At 31.7% G+C, this 19,124-nt stretch overlaps 5 protein-coding genes across 12 annotated transcripts in view; 4 read left to right on the forward strand and 1 right to left on the reverse strand.

Moving 5' to 3' along the window:
* LOC108735227 (calcium-dependent secretion activator) overlaps positions 1 to 13,068 on the reverse strand; it is a 40,342-nt gene extending 27,274 nt beyond the window's left edge. For 2 of the 5 annotated variants that reach the window (XM_018467075.1, XM_018467073.1), the window contains exon 1: positions 12,584 to 13,068. The gene's annotated coding sequence lies outside the window, so the exon portion shown is untranslated. The remainder of the gene's footprint in view (positions 1 to 12,583) is intronic. The other 3 variants (XM_018467077.1, XM_018467076.1, XM_018467072.1) reach the window with 2 other exon arrangements.
* Positions 556 to 3,305, forward strand: LOC108735233 (phospholipid scramblase 1). Of its 2 annotated transcripts, XM_018467084.2 has the most exons (7): positions 556 to 762; positions 1,003 to 1,163; positions 1,232 to 1,522; positions 2,110 to 2,217; positions 2,280 to 2,497; positions 2,560 to 2,886; positions 2,955 to 3,305. In XM_018467084.2, exons 2-7 carry the CDS (start codon positions 1,148 to 1,150, stop codon positions 2,988 to 2,990), a joined length of 996 nt encoding a protein of 331 aa, XP_018322586.1. In that variant the 5' UTR covers positions 556 to 762; positions 1,003 to 1,147; the 3' UTR covers positions 2,991 to 3,305. The 2 variants fall into 2 exon arrangements, with proteins under 2 accessions (XP_018322586.1, XP_018322587.1); XM_018467085.2 differs by lacking the exons at positions 556 to 762; positions 1,003 to 1,163; positions 1,232 to 1,522 and adding an exon at positions 1,620 to 1,921.
* Positions 4,442 to 7,827, forward strand: LOC108735203 (protein trapped in endoderm-1-like). Its single transcript, XM_018467045.1, has 3 exons — positions 4,442 to 4,659; positions 5,667 to 5,913; positions 7,701 to 7,827. Exons 1-3 carry the CDS (start codon positions 4,560 to 4,562, stop codon positions 7,825 to 7,827), a joined length of 474 nt encoding a protein of 157 aa, XP_018322547.1. The 5' UTR covers positions 4,442 to 4,559.
* Positions 8,228 to 9,741, forward strand: LOC112905355 (annexin A7-like). 2 transcript variants are annotated; one of them, XM_025977560.1, is made up of 3 exons: positions 8,228 to 8,453; positions 8,694 to 8,854; positions 8,923 to 9,740. In XM_025977560.1, exons 2-3 carry the CDS (start codon positions 8,839 to 8,841, stop codon positions 9,225 to 9,227), a joined length of 321 nt encoding a protein of 106 aa, XP_025833345.1. In that variant the 5' UTR covers positions 8,228 to 8,453; positions 8,694 to 8,838; the 3' UTR covers positions 9,228 to 9,740. The 2 variants fall into 2 exon arrangements, with proteins under 2 accessions (XP_025833345.1, XP_025833349.1); XM_025977564.1 differs by having other exon boundaries at positions 8,229 to 8,854; positions 8,923 to 9,741.
* The window catches only part of LOC108735229 (RNA-binding protein 5-A), a 14,359-nt gene continuing 5,855 nt past the window's right edge, over positions 10,621 to 19,124 (forward strand). Inside the window, exons 1-11 of one of the 2 annotated variants that reach the window (XM_018467079.2) lie at positions 10,621 to 11,294; positions 13,081 to 13,384; positions 13,470 to 13,593; positions 13,650 to 13,719; positions 13,835 to 13,908; positions 14,213 to 14,335; positions 14,399 to 14,513; positions 15,675 to 15,911; positions 16,319 to 16,693; positions 16,758 to 17,734; positions 17,986 to 18,077. In XM_018467079.2, the coding sequence (XP_018322581.1) occupies positions 11,135 to 11,294; positions 13,081 to 13,384; positions 13,470 to 13,593; positions 13,650 to 13,719; positions 13,835 to 13,908; positions 14,213 to 14,335; positions 14,399 to 14,513; positions 15,675 to 15,911; positions 16,319 to 16,693; positions 16,758 to 17,734; positions 17,986 to 18,077 (2,651 nt within the window). In that variant the 5' untranslated portion in view covers positions 10,621 to 11,134. Of the gene's footprint in view, positions 11,295 to 13,080; positions 13,385 to 13,469; positions 13,594 to 13,649; positions 13,720 to 13,834; positions 13,909 to 14,212; positions 14,336 to 14,398; positions 14,514 to 15,674; positions 15,912 to 16,318; positions 16,694 to 16,757; positions 17,735 to 17,985; positions 18,494 to 19,124 lie in introns of those variants that run through there. The other variant, XM_018467081.2, reaches the window with a different exon arrangement.

Below are 19,124 nucleotides of genomic sequence, written 5' to 3' on the forward strand. Positions count from 1 at the left end.
ATTTGTCATTTAAAAGTTCATCACACAAAAAAACTAATAAAATCCATAAATTATTTAAGAGTGGTAATATTGTCAGTTGTATGCTATTTCATTGTTTATTTTTTGTTGTGTATTATTTCAAATTATACCTACAAAAATCTATCAATATTAGGAATTTCTCAAAAGTAATTTACAGTTAGTTCAAACTGGTTCAAACATTTAAAAATTAATTACTCATGCGTGAGTAGGATATTCTGTTATGCACACCTGTATGTGTATGCAAGTACATAATATAAAGTAATGTGAGGGCATTTTATATAGGTATTTCATGTACAACACGCACGTAAATAACCTTGCAAGGACGTTATCGAAAATGTGACATTTTGAACTTGGAAATATCGATTTTAATAGAATACATGAAATTAATGGAAATAGAATTGTTAAAACCGTTTTTTAATGAGAATTTTTAGAATATACGAACGTAATTTAATAAACATTCTAATAAAATAGCCATAATTATAATTGTAAGTGTCGGGTGTCGACACCTATCATCGATGTGACAAATTACACTGGTAAACATGTAAACAAATTTTAACAAACTAATCGTAAGAGGATTTTGCAGAAATAACTCGCGAATCTCCACTATTGTGTATGAGTCAAGGCTAGTTAAAAATTAGAAAGAAAGTGACTCAAAAAGCCTTCGTTTATCGTCCGTAAAGTGAAGATGAAGTGAAGAAAACATTACTGCCGTGTTCCAAACAAACAAGTCAAAGTTCTGTACTGGTACTGTGTTTAGTACTTAACCTTATGAAACGCTATGAATTAATGCAAACTGGTTTAAATAGAATTTAAGTTTAAATTGATCGTGCTTATTGTACAATACTTGACGCAATTTACGAGAAAATTTGTTAATTTTTTATTTTATTAAACCAGGAAATTTACTTGCATTTTAGCTGTCGTATTCGACTGTTTTACGTTTTATTTACAAACTGAAAATTTCAAAGAACTTCGATATAAATTTAGATAGGCGTTGGTTGGCCCGTTGCCCAAAAACTAAGGATTGTCGTGCTTCGCATGTTAATTGAAGTAATCGTACGAAATAGACGTGACAGATTGTTACTTAACTAACCACAATGCACATTTAAATTAAAGACTTATCAAGAATAATATGTATCCAAGCACCAGTAAGTATTACTATTTGGATGGTAAAGGGGTAGTTTCATCATTTGATTTACCAATTTAACTTGATCAGATCCACCACCACCTGGTAGCCATGGCTATACACCAGGAGGCTATCCACCTCCACAGGGATACCCATCACCACCCCAAGGAGGTTATCCTCCACCCCAGGGTGGCTACCCTCCACCTCAGGGAGGATATCCGCCTTCCCAAGGAGGTTATCCTCCCCCACAAGGATACCCTCCACCTGTTCAGGGATATTATGGTCCTCCACCAGGGGGGTATCATCCCCCAGGGGGATATGGACCAGGACCAGGAGGCCCTATTACTAACCAGCCTGGTGTCCAGCCTGGTGGAATGGACGGTAAGTTAGTTTGAACTTTCATCTTGTTGAGCTACTTTATTAGATAATTAAAGCCATTAAGTAATGTAGATAATGGTAGTTCTATGCAGGAGAGTGAGATGATAACAAATAATAGTCTTCAACAAACATATTTGTTCAACCATTACAAAAGGAACAATTATCATCTTTGTCTTGAAAGATAGAAGACGTTTTGATTTATTGTATGCTGTATAAAGAATGTAGTGTTTGTTTCGAAAGCAATATCAGGTTGTTACTACTGTTAATGATGCCTGAGTTCGGTGTCAAAATTAAAAAGATTTCAACAAGATCATTCATTAGAAAGATTTGCACATTATTTAAATTTAAAAAATCACCCAAAAAAAGTGGATACACACACTTAATAACGGACGAGGAGCAAAGGTAATGAAAAATATAAATTGCAACAGAAATTGAATGAAAAGTTAGTAAACATGTTTATAATGTGAATGATTTTTTAATGTTCTAGCATGTGCTTTGCCATATAAAAAAAGGGTATATTATTTATTATCATATTTGTATTTAAAAACGTGTTTATTTTTTTTTTGTGAATGTGTATTGTATGTTTTAAGGTGGTTGGATGAGTATACCTCAAGGTGGAATCAACTGTCCACCCGGATTGGAATACCTTACTATGATTGATCAATTACTCATTAAACAAAAAGTTGAAATTTTAGAAGGTTTGTAATTCCCATATCAGAACGAAATAATAAAATAAAATAAATAAATATTTTATTTTTAGCATTGACTGGGTTTGAAACAAAAAATAAATTTACCATTAAAAATAGTTTGGGACAAAAAGTTTACTTAGCTGTAGAAGATTCTGATTGCTGTACAAGAAATATTTGTGGACCTATACGTCCTTTTGAGATGAAAATATTGGACAATTACAAAAACGAAGTTATTCATTTACATCGCCCCCTTGCCTGCGATTCCTGTTGTTTTCCATGTTGCCTTCAGGTTCTTTTCTGATTTTGTTTTATATTATGTCGTTTAATAATTAATTGATTTGTCATTTTTAGAGTATGGAAGTGTATGCTCCACCTGGAAATTTGTTAGGAATAGTTCAACAAGAGTGGAGTTTATGTTACCCTAGTTTTTCTGTTCAAAATGCCGCTGGTGAGACAGTTTTACGCATAGAAGGACCTATTTGCACAATGAGTATTTGTGGAGACGTCGAATTTAAAATACTCTCAAGAGATGGCGAAACTCAAGTTGGAAAAATATCAAAGCAATGGTCTGGGGTAATGAGAGAGATGTTTACCGATGCTGACTATTTTGGAGTAACCTTCCCATTAGATTTAGATGTTAAAATGAAGGCAGTTATGTTAGGCGCTTGCTTTCTAATAGTAAGTAGCATATTCTTAGTTGTTACTATTACTATTAATTAACGTTTGTTTTTTTTTTTGTTCCTTAGGATGTTATGTTTTTCGAAAAAACCAATAATAACTAACACCCAGGTTCCATGAGTAAATAAAATAATAAAATGTATAATCCAATTGACTGCAAATTACATATATATATATATAATCGCGTTATACCAAATGAAGGAATACGATCTTATTTTTTAAAATGCTCTTTTTGCACCAAAATATTTTTCATTGTAAACGATTTTATACTCCTGTGTTTTTATCGATTTGTGTTTTATATGTTTTTTATTTTTTTGCATTTATTTGATACTGTATAATGTAAGGTATTTTATATTGTGTTCAGATCTTGAATTTGTATCTATATTTACACTATTAAAGTTGTATTGTTCACAATAAAACGTTTTTTAATCACTTAAGAAGAAAATAAAAACAATGAAGACAATAAAAAATAATGATTCTATAAAAAAAAATGTTGCCCTATACCTATATTGTAGCTATTAAGTAAACATAAAATATATAGCTTTTGCTACCATCTACGGGAAAATATGACAAACAATTCTGTAACGGGTGGTTTTTAGTTACAATATTGTCTAAAGATAGCGACAAATTTATTAAATCGAACTCCTATATTCTATACCATTGTCAATGGCGATACTTCCAAAGGGTACATTCATTAATAATTCTGTTTTAATAAGATAGATAATATTTTGTTATTTTAGTAGGCTAAAAATGCATTATCGATAACGGTACCCACTATAGACATAGGGAAATAAAATATGGGTCCCAAGTTCCTTTATCTATTTCTTAGGATTTTAATGATCCAAAAAGCCTGTAAAAACTAATAAATAATATTATTTTAATACTTTACTGAAACTACATACCAATCTTAAGTACTGAAAAATTTACGTAAATAAAAGCATTATAATATTACTAGTTGAACCCGTTCAAATTTCGAACGGATAAGTATCGTTGTCGTTTAATCATTGCATACCCTCATACCATTCGATTACACGATAACATCCTGAATGTTGAGAATAAATCTAAGAGCTAAGGAATAAGGTACCCTTCTATCTTTTTAGAGGGGTTGATAGTTTTAGAAGATTGTATTATGAGAAGAGACAGCCTCACCGATAATGTTTATTAGGCAAAAACGCCTTTTTGGCCGTTTTAATTCGCTAATATTTTTGAAACCGCTGATTAGTCAGATAAAATTTTTTTAAATCTACCCTCAAAACTTAAATCGATCGGCTTTACCGCATTTCACGCATTTTTTGTCGTTTTCGTACAATTTTTAACGAAACTATAGTGGGTTTGGTAATTGCTAAATGAGTGATCGCCAAAAATTCAAACAAACCTATAGTATAACAATAATATTGACTGTTACATATTTAAAAAAGACACCCCTAAGTAGACAATATACCGCTTGATTGAGTATGATTTCCGTATTTTTGGAAACAAACTTCAATTTTTGATTACCACCTCTCTTGTGAGAATATGTATGTGTGTGTTTGTATCTGAAGGGATACGATTATTCATTCAGTAATTCAGTTATCCTCAATCGGGCTTACTAGCGAGGCCGTTTTGTCAAAGTTTCTAAAGTGTTAGTGCAAACTTAACACGTCGCAAATGCAACACTACGAGTACGTTTTAAAATGTTCAATGAAACTAAAAGTATTGTGATAAAATACCCCCGTGAAACAACTATTTTTGCTTCTATTTGTGCGGTGTTTTTTTGTATTGTGGGAATAACAGGTATCTATTGCAGATTATCGTTCAATAGTAAATAATTATTAATTTTAGTACCATTGTGAATTGCATTTAACTATTCATATTTGAATTTTATTGTTTTACAGTAATATTGTTTATTTAAACAAACTGCCTTAGATATTATGTTATAATAATCATTTTCCTGTGTTCTTAAAAAAATTTTGTTTGTTAAATGCTACAAAAAATCTGATTGATGTGGTAAAAAGTTATCAAGATACATATTGTAATAAAAATAAAGTTAAGTTTTCAATAAAATAAGTATTACAAAGAAATAGCATTCCTGTTAACATTGAAAATAATAATTTTAATTGATGTTTCTAATAATAAAGTTACTTTATTTATCGTATGACACCCTATTTTTCGTAATAATTATTTTGTTCTGGTCACACCAGCAACTTAGTATTTTAAACTTAAAATAATTGATAATCATATTATATCAATATTAAATACAAAGGTTTGCATTCTTAAATTTCACTATTCAATCCTCTGAAGACGTAATAAAGAAAACAATTGGTAATCTAGCGTTACATAAATATGTGTATAGTTTCTCACACAAATTAACAAAAGAAATTATTTATTTACGATTTAATTACAATACTTAAGCAGGACTTCATATCAACATTTTTTTAAAAAAATACTATCTGCAAAAAAAGTAGGTGGTATATAAAATGAAATCCACTTATTGTGTATAAGTTAATATGCAGGTATTATTATTTATCTATAAGGGAAAGTGATTTATTTAGGAAATAGTTTTGGAATATTCCTTTTATCGTATCGTTCAGATTTAAAATGGCGTCATTTAAATCATGCTATTGTCGCTATCTTTGATAAAATCTTATGAATGAGGCATCATACGATAAAACTGATTCTAACTTTTATGGTACAAATCTGAATTTTGTATTTTTTTTTTTTTAATCAGTAGCTATTAAAAACTATAGCGTATCAAATCCTGGTCAACATCGTTTTTGCTAACAGTTCCTTTTTTTTTATAGGAAATTTAGTGACTATTATAGCATTAATACGGTGTCCAAAATTGCGGGGGCATGCAACTACTGCATTTGTTTTGTCCCTCTGCGTATCTGACCTATTATTTTGTTCAGTAAATTTACCCTTGACAGCATCAAGGTTCATCCATGAAGCTTGGACTTTGGGCGATTCTGTATGCAAATTGTTTCCAGTACTATTTTACGGGAATGTCGCTGTTTCCCTACTCAATATGGTTGCCATTACATTAAACAGGTATGTTTGTCAGGGGCTAAGGACAAATTTACAAAGACTAATTAGAAAACTAATGTTTGAATTTGAATTTATTTATTTTTCGATTTTAATTAACTGTGATATGAACTCTATTACTGCTTGACAATCGCCGGTGCAATTGTTCAATTTTTTTAAATGATGCACATGTTTTGTTTATCGTATTTCACGTTTTTGCTTTGCTTTTTGTAAATAACGGATAAAGAGATAAACTGTTAGAATAAATTGTCCTCTATCTTTGTCAACAGTTGCTGAAGATTTTATTTAATTTCTCCATGTATATATTTATCTAAAAGGTGAACTTCAAAATAGAATGCTTTAAATAAATTAAGAAAATATATGCGAGTCTTTAATTTGAAGGCATGCGAATCAAAATTGTGGCCGTGGGCATAATTTCGTAATAAGAAAAAATATTACAAGAAGAAAAATTATTCCTTCAATTAGGTCGTTATTGAGTTGATTGAGTTTTCTCGTAAAATTTGTTTTGATTAACATTATCAAAGTTTTTTCTCGGAAATCAAGGATACTTTTTATTTCATAATTGCAAGTATGAATTACACTTTTGTTAAAACTTCATGGGGTACCCGAATTAAGTCCTACATTTTTTTAAGAATTTTTGTGTCTGCTTTGATAAAATGTCATATTTACTTATAAGGGAGTTAATTTCTTAGAATTAATGTTTATGGGGGTTAAATTAAACTAACGTAACTACAAACTGAACTTTTTGATTCACCTAACTGTGACATCAAAATCAGTAAAACGCATCATCGTAATACATATATGATATGGTAGGTACTTAAGTTCTAATATTCATAAGTACCTACGTATAATGTACATGTGCGTCGGTATGTATGCAGTTGTGTTTGCTTCTGTTTTTAGTTAATTCTAGAGACTGCTCTTAATTATTATCAATTACTTCCTCTCCATTCAAAGCATATGTTGTTCTTCATGTAAGAGTCAGTGAAATGTTCTGTGATCACTAATGAATTTTGGGTTTTATCTACTGTGTTAATTTCACTGCCCCGATGAACCTAACAACATTTTTTTATTTTATCCCACGAAAAATAAATAAAAAAGTACCCGTGTTTTACAACAGTTCAGGTCTTTAATATTAACCTTACTATAAGCCTAAACGCACATTTACACTGTTACTAAAAATTCTGTAAAAAGTCATATCATATCTTAGACTATTAGATTATACAATATATTAGTCGAGGGAGTAGGCTTACAATCTTTATATACCCTTTTTTTGTGATGTTGAAATTTTCCTAGTTTTAATAAAGCATTTTTTTACAATAGTTATTACAGATTTATATTTATCTATTAATTAGATAATCGAAAAAAAAAAAAAAATTCACAAAATATAACTATTTTTTTTAATCGTAAAACATAATGTTTCAATACCTTCTGTAGTCGGGTGATACACGTGTTTGTTTTTCTTACTAATATGAGGTCAAGTGTCAAATAATCATTAATTTACCGAAACCGTGGGCGTCCGTTCTAGTTTAATTAGAAGAACATTTTTGTTGAATTAAATTGATAATTGTAGTTAAGATTTGACTAATCAAAAGACATAGAAATGTTACCATGCTCACAAAAAACTTTAAAATTCAATTTGAAAAAGTATCGGTAAATTTTAATATCATTTTCACATTTGTTATTTTATTGATACGTGTAAAATATTTTTTCTTTCTTATCAAGTTTTTTCTTAATATTAATTGTAAATTCGACAATATGAGCACAACTTTGCAAACATGCATTTATTTTTGCAGATATATTCTAGTCTCTTGTCATCAATATTACCGTCAGTTTTACACCCCTCTATCAATATGGTTACAGCTGCTAAGTTGTTGGGTTTTTGCGGTACTAATAATGGTAAGCAATAAACTTTTACAGTAAATCTATCAATATTAGGAATTTCTCAAAAGTAATTTACAGTTAGTTCAAACTGGTTCAAACATTTAAAAATTAATTACTCATGCGTGAGTAGGATATTCTGTTATGCACACCTGTATGTGTATGCAAGTACATAATATAAAGTAATGTGAGGGCATTTTATATAGGTATTTCATGTACAACACGCACGTAAATAACCTTGCAAGGACGTTATCGAAAATGTGACATTTTGAACTTGGAAATATCGATTTTAATAGAATACATGAAATTAATGGAAATAGAATTGTTAAAACCGTTTTTTAATGAGAATTTTTAGAATATACGAACGTAATTTAATAAACATTCTAATAAAATAGCCATAATTATAATTGTAAGTGTCGGGTGTCGACACCTATCATCGATGTGACAAATTACACTGGTAAACATGTAAACAAATTTTAACAAACTAATCGTAAGAGGATTTTGCAGAAATAACTCGCGAATCTCCACTATTGTGTATGAGTCAAGGCTAGTTAAAAATTAGAAAGAAAGTGACTCAAAAAGCCTTCGTTTATCGTCCGTAAAGTGAAGATGAAGTGAAGAAAACATTACTGCCGTGTTCCAAACAAACAAGTCAAAGTTCTGTACTGGTACTGTGTTTAGTACTTAACCTTATGAAACGCTATGAATTAATGCAAACTGGTTTAAATAGAATTTAAGTTTAAATTGATCGTGCTTATTGTACAATACTTGACGCAATTTACGAGAAAATTTGTTAATTTTTTATTTTATTAAACCAGGAAATTTACTTGCATTTTAGCTGTCGTATTCGACTGTTTTACGTTTTATTTACAAACTGAAAATTTCAAAGAACTTCGATATAAATTTAGATAGGCGTTGGTTGGCCCGTTGCCCAAAAACTAAGGATTGTCGTGCTTCGCATGTTAATTGAAGTAATCGTACGAAATAGACGTGACAGATTGTTACTTAACTAACCACAATGCACATTTAAATTAAAGACTTATCAAGAATAATATGTATCCAAGCACCAGTAAGTATTACTATTTGGATGGTAAAGGGGTAGTTTCATCATTTGATTTACCAATTTAACTTGATCAGATCCACCACCACCTGGTAGCCATGGCTATACACCAGGAGGCTATCCACCTCCACAGGGATACCCATCACCACCCCAAGGAGGTTATCCTCCACCCCAGGGTGGCTACCCTCCACCTCAGGGAGGATATCCGCCTTCCCAAGGAGGTTATCCTCCCCCACAAGGATACCCTCCACCTGTTCAGGGATATTATGGTCCTCCACCAGGGGGGTATCATCCCCCAGGGGGATATGGACCAGGACCAGGAGGCCCTATTACTAACCAGCCTGGTGTCCAGCCTGGTGGAATGGACGGTAAGTTAGTTTGAACTTTCATCTTGTTGAGCTACTTTATTAGATAATTAAAGCCATTAAGTAATGTAGATAATGGTAGTTCTATGCAGGAGAGTGAGATGATAACAAATAATAGTCTTCAACAAACATATTTGTTCAACCATTACAAAAGGAACAATTATCATCTTTGTCTTGAAAGATAGAAGACGTTTTGATTTATTGTATGCTGTATAAAGAATGTAGTGTTTGTTTCGAAAGCAATATCAGGTTGTTACTACTGTTAATGATGCCTGAGTTCGGTGTCAAAATTAAAAAGATTTCAACAAGATCATTCATTAGAAAGATTTGCACATTATTTAAATTTAAAAAATCACCCAAAAAAAGTGGATACACACACTTAATAACGGACGAGGAGCAAAGGTAATGAAAAATATAAATTGCAACAGAAATTGAATGAAAAGTTAGTAAACATGTTTATAATGTGAATGATTTTTTAATGTTCTAGCATGTGCTTTGCCATATAAAAAAAGGGTATATTATTTATTATCATATTTGTATTTAAAAACGTGTTTATTTTTTTTTTGTGAATGTGTATTGTATNGGTGCGAAATATGAACCTCGTTATTTATCGATTATAATATTATTAATAAGACATTCTCGTATCGGATGCTTCTCTATTGTGCTTCAGATAGTTGAAGTTTACTATTCCTTCCGATTGGCTTTCCGATGTGAACGCTACACAATTCAAACACTTAACTCTGTAGATTCCGCTTTTCCTAGAGTTATCTCATTTCTAGCCACTTTATTATGAGTTAACATTTTCCTGTACGTACTTGAGATGCTGTTTAAATAAAGCAATGTAAGCATTTAATATTGAAATTAATACAGTTTTTGAATAGTTCCAAGAGCAGATCTCATATGTTTTTTATAAAAGTTTCCTTAAAAATTAATGTTATTGAAACTAGTTCTTCCCCCTTATCAATTATTGTGAGCTCGAAACTGTTAACACCATTGCTTCGAGTGAAAGTGAACAATTGTTCAATTACTTTCATTGTGTTGAAAAATTAAATTTAAAGGAATTGTTTGTAAATAGGTATGCAACACATCGTACACTTCAGCATATGAAATTGCTGATACTAACTACGTAATACTACTTTGCCTTGTGCTGACAGCACTCATTATTTCTTTTGTATATATTATTATGACCTTAAAATTAATTATGTGTACTATTATTATTCAGCTCTTCTTCTACCATTTAAAAGTTGTATATCTTTATGTAGGTATCTAAACCAAAACTAATTATTGAATTTATATCTGTATTCTGTAATTTATAATATACATGCTGAATTATTTGCCAAACCGGTTATGTCTATGATTTAAATTATCCTGGACTGTCTCTCGTCTCTATTTGTCTCTCTGTCTATTGTATGTGGTTGTGAGTAAGATATAGGCGCCATATTTTGTCGGTGTATATTTTTAAAAATTATTGATTATTTCATAAAGCAGTAATTTTATGTTTTTTGTTTTTCTGAAAAACGATAAGATGTTTTTGAGAAACACCAAGTTTTAGAAATTGTTTGTATTTGTTCAGTCTTATTCTATTTAATGTTGGGAGTTCTTTTATAGAACGACATTGTCCTTGTATGTGTTGGTAACAGAAATGCGCTTGGCCGCTTGGTGCGCAACGCCTGTAAACGGAAACGTTTTAAGAGTTTTTGGATCGATTAAGTGAGTGAAAACGTGAAGAAGACTTATTTAGTGTTTCTTTTATAAAATCGATTGTGTTAAAGTCACCTATGTCGACAAATTTAATCAGTAGATGTGAAATTTTTCAATTTCTAAGCAAATGACGTAGTTTAAATCTTACACAACTTAATTCAATCGAAACGTCTGCTAACAAAAGCATTTTTCGCCTAAAAAGTGTGTTTAGTCTAGAGCTAAGATGGAAAGGAATAAAGACTGTTTTAGGGGTAAAAGTATGTCCATATCTCCAGACAATCGAAGAATTTCCCCTGATTACATCGAAAGAAGTCGATCACGTTCGAAATCTCCACACTATCGTAAACATAATGGCTACAAATCTCATAAAACCAGTAAGTTAAGTAAGTAGTTTACTTCGATTCATTTGTAAATGTAATCTTCTAGAAATTTCTAAAAATAATTACGTTTTTATTGGTATTCTTATTGTTTCATACTATATTCTAGTTGAATTTATTTTTATATTTATTAGTTCATAAGTAAATGATTATTAATATTCAAAATTTCGTGGCAACTATTTGAATTCCTTTTTACTTGTATAGAAAAATATCTAGAAACAATAAAACAATTGACTGTCCTATAGATAGGTACGCCGAAGCATTTTGTCCAAAACAGTGGGAAACGCCAGGACCGTATTTAACGATATTTGTGAAACGCCTTTGACTTCTAATTTTATATTGTAAATATAACAAAGTATTTTTTCCAATAAGTTACAGGAAGTGGAGGTTCTAATCATTGAAGATTGTTAACAGATAAAGGTCACCATGAGTAAATGCACTTCTGATTTTGTTTGTTTTTTGTATGTTACACAATTTACAGTGCTAATTAAGAATATACACAAATATATGTATGTTGGGTGCGGAAACTAGTCTTTAGAATAGTTTTAGAGGTTTGAAAGAAAAGTAAGCAAAACAACCCAATTCAACCCAATCAGGATTTTTTGTGCATCACATTGCTGCAAATAACAGAAATGTACGAAGTGGCTTGTTTTTCTTGTCATAACCTTATGCTCCAAGGCAATCAAAAGGTTACATGGGTAGGTTAGGCTACGGTGAAGTAATACAACACTCATAAAGCGTGAGTATTAAGACAATTTCTTTTGTTTACACTGATGATGATAAGATAAACATTCTTATTTTTGGTTGATTTAGTTTACTGTGGATTGAGTTGGGTTGTTTTTCTTATTTTTTTCAAACCTCAGAAAATATGAAAAAGAGTTGTTTCCGCACTCAACATACAAGGATATTTTTAATCAGCACGGTGAACTGTTCAACATAGTAAAATTTCAAGAAAATCGCAGGTCTGGTTCCTAAAGTGAACAATTACCTGCAAAAGTAATCGAGACAGTTTATAGAAGAATTTCTGTCTAATGCTCAGTAATCTAAAAGTTGGATAGATATGCACAGAGGTCTTCCAAACAGGGAGGCTTAAGTTCAATTTTTGCTTTTTTAGAGGCACCATAAACTGTAGATCATTGTGTGTGCCCCCTCCCTCAGATCTTAAACCATAAAAACCCGAACGGCTTGGGTGACGCTTAGAAATGTAGATACATGTCTTCTACAGTACTGTATTGAAATAAAACTGAAGAGGTTTCATATGAAACAGGGAAAAAGAACGAAAATATTTTACTTACAGCATTCTAAAGACGCCATTTTTCACATGCTTTGGGAAGGGGTCGCACATCAGTAATTAACTAACAAGCACTTTCACCACGTTATAGTTTCACTAATTACAATTCAAAAATAAGACGAGTAGTACATTTGTCCACATATCAATCACTATTTTGTATTAGCTAATTTAATATATATAACATATGTTATTATTAAGTTTTCCGGTTTAACGGTTTTGCCGAAATTTAAAGACATACTGAACATGAAATCTGACCATTGAAATAACATACAATTTTTAACGATTTTTACTAATTCTATGATTTTAGTATTATTGCGTTGTAATTCTTAAACTGCAACCGGGTGAACATTAGAGATTTAGGGTTAAAATTTAAAACAAATATGACTGTTTATCTAGAATTGCTATCTAATGCATTTTTAGGTAATTATTTTGTATACTATTTTGTATATTTTTTGAAGAATTGTTGGACGTGTTACTAAAAACGATTCGTTTTTGTTTCAGATCGTTATGAGTACAATGTAGAAGAAAAGGGCAGACACGACAGTGACTACGACAGTGATAGAAGCTATGGAAAAAGAGAATCGCCGTGGGAGCCCCGGAGTAACCGCCGAAGCAGATCAAGGAGTCGCGAAAAAGACCGTTTTCACCGCGATAGAGACTATGACTCGTATAAAGAAAGAGACCATCGAAAGACTCGTGATCGAAGATCTCATAGTAATTCTAGGTGGGAAAGAAAATCCGTTGAAAGAAAAGCTAGGGACCGTGAAAGGTCTTACCGTGATGATGATAGGGATAGTGTCGATAGGTATGAATGGAATAGCAGGAAAAGTGAAACAATCTTGACAGGAATAGATTATAATATGTATTTTGTACTTGTATGATTTTAACAGTGAGCGAAGCCCAAATGGAGCAGTGATAGGTGCAAGTGGCTCCGAAATCATTGGATACAAAAGCCAACCCCCAAATAACACTATAATGATTAGAGGACTTGCTCTACATATTACCGAAAATGATGTATGCTCTCATTATACTAAGTAGTTATTTATTTTACATAAAAAAAATAATTTTAGATTCGCCAAGATATAATGCAAGCAGGATTAATGCCAAAGGACATCAGACTCATAAGGAAAAAAGATACAGGTAATCATGGCGACTTTTTGTATGTACAGGAAATATAAATGCTCTTAGGTCATATTTCTGCATTTTTGGCTCGTAAGGCTCAGGTAATGCCATTGGTATCTATTGTGCTGTTTAGGTACATCACGCGGTTTCGCCTTTGTCGAGTTTACTACGCTAGCTGAGGCCACTCGTTGGATGGACATGAAGCAGGTATCTTAACTTTGAAAAGGATCTGTTCAGTTGGTACCAGACTTTAATCACTCACTTTTTTGCAATAATGACTTTCCGACTTGAAAAAAAAAAGCAAATACACTCGGATTTGTTATTTTACTGTAACGATTAAACAATTGTGCTTTAACTGGGTATCAGAACATTTTCAAATTCTAAATTTTAAGATGAATAAACGAACAAAATAGTAAACACCTCCTGCTTCTCAACAGCAAAAATGTCTCTTTTAGAAAGAGGGGTGGGAAAAATATATTAGACATAAAGCAATATAAGTTTGTATTTACAGGGCATCCTCATGCTTCACGACAACTATCGTGCTATTATGCAATATAGTATTCCAAAGGAACTTTGCCAGAGCTCAGAAAAGCCCCCTTCACACAAGGCATCATCTGATTGGTTTTGTATAAAGGTAAATTAAATTTTTTAATTCTCATGTGAATTATTGAAGGAAAAATAATTTGTATTTTAACAGTGTGGGGCCCAGAATTTTAAGAGAAGAGACAACTGCTTCAAATGTCATGCTTCCCGCACAGAAAGTGAAGAAGGTGGAAGTGGTAGCGATGAAGTTTGTAACTATGCTACCAAAAGTAAGTTGAGCCTCGCATTCTTAGGTTTCATTTGTACCTTATTTTGGTTTACATTAATCATTCAAGCTTGATGTCTGTTTTTACGACTATGATCACCAAAACTGGAAAATCATTTAACAATTGAAACTGGCCACGAACACTCAAGTTATTTCATTGACATTAAAGGTTGTACATTTCTTACCTGGAACACCTTTATGTGTTTTTCAGTTTGGTTAATGAACTTATTTAGCATTAACATTAGTGTTATATTCCTATCAGAAACAACTAGTACTATAAAAACAGAATTTTTAAATATCATAAACAAACATATTTGTTTATCTAGACACATGGTAATGTGTCAGCCACATTCGACCCCTATAACTACATGTATTATTTGCAATTTTGCATATTTAATAAGCCCCTTTTGAAGACCTAGATTTTATGAATAAACCTGTTATAGTTCTCGACTTATAGATTAGTTCTAAGTGAATTGAAAATTGGGCGAGTTGGCATCAAGGTAGACCATTATGTATACGTCTTACAGGAAATGTTGTGTTCTTGGGACCTGTACTGCGTATATTTTCATATAATTCGTATAATGTATGTTTATTAATCCCCTTTGTACAGAACGAATTATATGCTTCGTATTTTTTTATTGGCACTTCCCTGTGTACTAACTTTTCTGGGAAGTATTATCTGATATTTAACGATTTTGTAGGATCCCATAAAAATATAAAAACCATTTTAATAAATTTTGGTAAACGTATAGCTTATTGATTAAAATTTCAAAAATGTGTTTACGTGCTTTTTGGCACTTCCCTGTACTACTTTTTGGGAAGTAATAACTCAGATTTGTACGTCGTGATATAACGAATGTCAAAAATAATAAATAAAAAAGCATTCGTATTATATATTGTTTGGTATGATGTTTTTTTATTGTATGTTGTAAACTACTGACCTGTGTAATTATTCGTAGTTACGATAGGTGGAAATAAAATCATGTAGTAAAGCGGTTTAAAACATTTTTGTTTTTTATCAGGGATAACTATGTAAATCACTTTATAATAGTCATGCAATAAAAAATGAAAATCGTTGATGATATGTCGAATTATCCTTCCCATGACGTTAGTCCGTCTTTGGGATAATAAAGCATTCACAACTAATTCTGTCTTGATATTACAGCCATCATGTTAAGAAATCTGGATGCTTTAACTACAGAAGACTCAGTTATGCAAATTTTGAATACAGAAGTTTCCGATTTGGTGAAAACTATAAGTGGAGTATGTATTGGCAGAGACCCCTTAACATCAACCTCTAGAGGAATTTGTTATTTGGGTACCGAAAGTACAGTAGATGCCTTAGCATTACATGGTGCCTTAGCTAATTTAAACCCACCTTTAACTATAGATGGAAAAACAGGTAAATTTCAGCTTATTAAGAATTCAGGCTTTATTTTGAATTAAGTTAAGATTAGTCAGTGACTTCAGAGAACTTTTCTCATATTCTAGCTAAAGGAAACACTTGTATACAAACATCCATACTGTAGATATATTGTTCAAATAATTTATAAACACTATTTTCCATGTATAGCACTGCATAAATTAAAAAACATCTCGAGGTGTATAATATAATATTACGTGATTTATTGTTCTTGTATTTCGTTTTATTATCAAACAACTTGGGCATGTGCTACGATCGTATTTTGTTTCGTTATTTCCGGCTAATATGTAAAATAGAAACATTACTTAATTTCTTATTAATTCAGTTAAAACATTAGTAAGTATTATTGAGTAGTGATGTAATTTAATTGCTTTTAAAATTTGCAGTTATTATTTCTTATTGCAAGTACAAAATGGGTGACACAAAAAAAGCCTATGACCAGGCAGAAAGTGCTGCTTTTCCAAATGCAGCTCAGCCAAGTACCTACGCCCTCAGTGATGTGGATAGGTTGGCAGAATATTCAGCTAGTCGTTACGCGAAAACAGTAGTTGAATATCATCAGTTTTATGACTATTATAAGACATACTTTACACATCAAATAAATAATGGACATTCCATCACGTTGCAAGAAAATCAAATGGATGCCGCAAATGCAGCCGCTGCTGTAGCACAGTCTGCAATTCAACAGATGCAAGCCAGTAAAACATTCTACGACTCCACGCACATGACAGTACCTACTGGCACCGATGGAAAAAAATACCGTGAGTTTGTACAAAAAAGAAATGAAAATATAAGTTTGAATAATACATTTGTAAATTATTTCAGCTATACCAGATAGTACAAAATTTACTTACGATAAGAGCAGTGGATATTACTATGACGTGACTACAGGACTGTATTATGATCCTAATTCGACTTATTACTGGAATAGTGTCATTCAAAAGTACCTTTATTACGATCAAGATAAGTTGACGTACGCCTTGGCTCCTGCTTATGATTCATCCTACACAACTTTTCAAACACCAGTAGAAATAACAGCAGAACCAGAAACGAAAAAGAGCAAATCTGAGAAACAAGACAAAGTAAAAGTTGCCAAAAAGATAGCAAAAGACATGGAGCGTTGGGCGAAAACTTTGAATCAGAGGAAAGAGACATCTACGACTATTAAGAATATAGATGTCGGTGGGGCCCTTGGAATCGCAACTACAGCAGCTGCTGATATTGGGTACTCCGTATTGGAGAAGAAGAATGGTTCAAATTCTTCTATAGTTGCGACGAGTTTTAAACCAGAGGTGCCTGTTGTAGAGGCTCCGGTTCAGGCAACGCCACTAGTAGCTGCATATGGGGGAGAAAGCGAATCTTCAGGCGAAGACGAAACACCTATGGACGACTTGGAGTTCTTGGATTACACGAAACTAATATGTAACCTTTGTAAACGTCAGCTAAGTTCGGCAGATGCTTTAACGAAACATGCGAAATTGTCCAACTTGCATAAACAGAATTTGATTGCGAAAAAGGGAGGATTGTCTAAAAGTGACAGTTCTGGCTTAAAGATCGTGTATAGGGATAGGGCAAAAGAAAGAAGAATGAAGTATGGTGATACTGATGAACCTCAACCGAGCAAGTTGAAAGAAAAGTATTTAAAAACTAGAGAGTTGGTTGATAATCTTCCACCTCCTTCAGCGTCTGTTATGGAACCAATTGGTTCTGACAACGTAGGTAACCGACTTCTTCAGAAAATGGGATGGATGGAAGGACAAGGTCTTGGCAAAACCAATCAAGGAAGAACTACAATCATTCAGGTAATAAAAAGGGGCATTGGCACATATAATAGTAATTGTAAATTCAGTTAAACTTGTTTTTGTACAACCTTTTACGACTATTTTTCTTCAGAAGAAGATTCAACAGTAAATCTGTAATCTAATTTGTTCATTGATTACAAAGGGTAAAATCTATTATCTATTTAAAGAGTAGTTATAATTCTATTAAGATCTGATTTTTAGTTATTGCTGTGTGAAAGTATTAAAACTGTTTAAATGTGTTTTTCTTTCAGGCAGAACAACGCAATAGTACAGTCGGTTTAGGCAATAAATCCTATTCCGCTGTAGCTGGTGAATCATACAAAGACTGTGTTAAAAAAATGATGTATGCTCGTTACCAAGAACTTTCCGAAAAAGAATAAGTGCTTCAATTAGTTATCGTGCCAAATTCGATGTTTATTTTTACATAGATATTAATTTAACAATCTTCCATTACAGATTAATTTAGTTTTTTAAGTCTTTCGACTGCGATGTATATAGAAAAAAATTTATGGTTCTGACCAAGTTTATTTCATGATTGACGAGTTTTAAAAAATAGAAGAGTTCAAGATAACGTTCATACCATTTTAAAGAGGTAGAACGATGTTATTACTTCTTGTTTTGTACAGTACAATCGCGATAGTATGAACCCAAGTAGACAATAGCTGTTTACATTATCGATTTTTGAAATTCATTTGTATGAAATTAAGACATAGACTGTCCTTAAAAAAGATACGGGCTAATTTTCGAAGCGGTGAACTGTATAGATCGAGGTTACTTGTTTTTTTATGCAGTCGAAGTCGTTAGGTTTATTATGTAATAAAGAAGCATAAATAATATGCTGACCATATTATGTGGGGTTTCCGTTATACATAGTTCACATTATCGCGATAGCTGTGCTTTTAAAATTCATTTTTCTGTTTTAGAAACAACTAGAAATAATGAATTCTTTTTTAATTTACCCTTTAATAAAAGAAAGGGAAATAAAATGCAACGAAAAAAACAACAGAGTGATGTGTATGTTGTATTAAAAATTAATATTTTCTTTATTAACGTTCGAAGAAGTACTGCATTATATTTAACGGGCATATTATTAAGAATGAGACACAATAATATGATACCCAATGAGCACGATTTTAAATTTTAGAAGTAAGGTATTAAGATCATAAAATATACTTACTGCAGTGCTTGTTAACGTTAATGTAGGAAAAGTTGTTATTTTATTTTGATTTATGTTTAATTAGTTGCTATTTATTTTTAAACGTTGATTTTTTCATTTTTTCATGTTTAGTACTTTTTCATTAATTGTGTATTTTCAGGTGAGTTTGTTTTTTCCAGCTAATAGCTTAACTTTGTAATAATGATTTATTTAAAATTATTATTAAAAGAAGCG

This window comes from Agrilus planipennis, unplaced genomic scaffold (assembly GCF_000699045.2).
Source record: "Agrilus planipennis isolate EAB-ADULT unplaced genomic scaffold, Apla_2.0 scaffold15, whole genome shotgun sequence".
NCBI lineage: Eukaryota > Metazoa > Arthropoda > Insecta > Coleoptera > Buprestidae > Agrilus > Agrilus planipennis.

Coding starts and splice junctions, on each gene's coding strand:
- LOC108735233 (XM_018467084.2), top strand. Junction 2,218..2,279: donor AAAAGTTGAAATTTTAGAAG/GTTTGTAATTCC, acceptor TTTTATTTTTAG/CATTGACTGGGTTTGAAACA. Junction 2,887..2,954: donor TAGGCGCTTGCTTTCTAATA/GTAAGTAGCATA, acceptor TTTGTTCCTTAG/GATGTTATGTTTTTCGAAAA.
- LOC108735203 (XM_018467045.1), top strand. CDS start 4,560: ATGTTCAATGAAACTAAAAGTATTGTGATAAAATACCCCCGTGAAACA. Junction 4,660..5,666: donor TTGTATTGTGGGAATAACAG/GTATCTATTGCA, acceptor TTTTTTTTATAG/GAAATTTAGTGACTATTATA. Junction 5,914..7,700: donor GTTGCCATTACATTAAACAG/GTATGTTTGTCA, acceptor TTATTTTTGCAG/ATATATTCTAGTCTCTTGTC.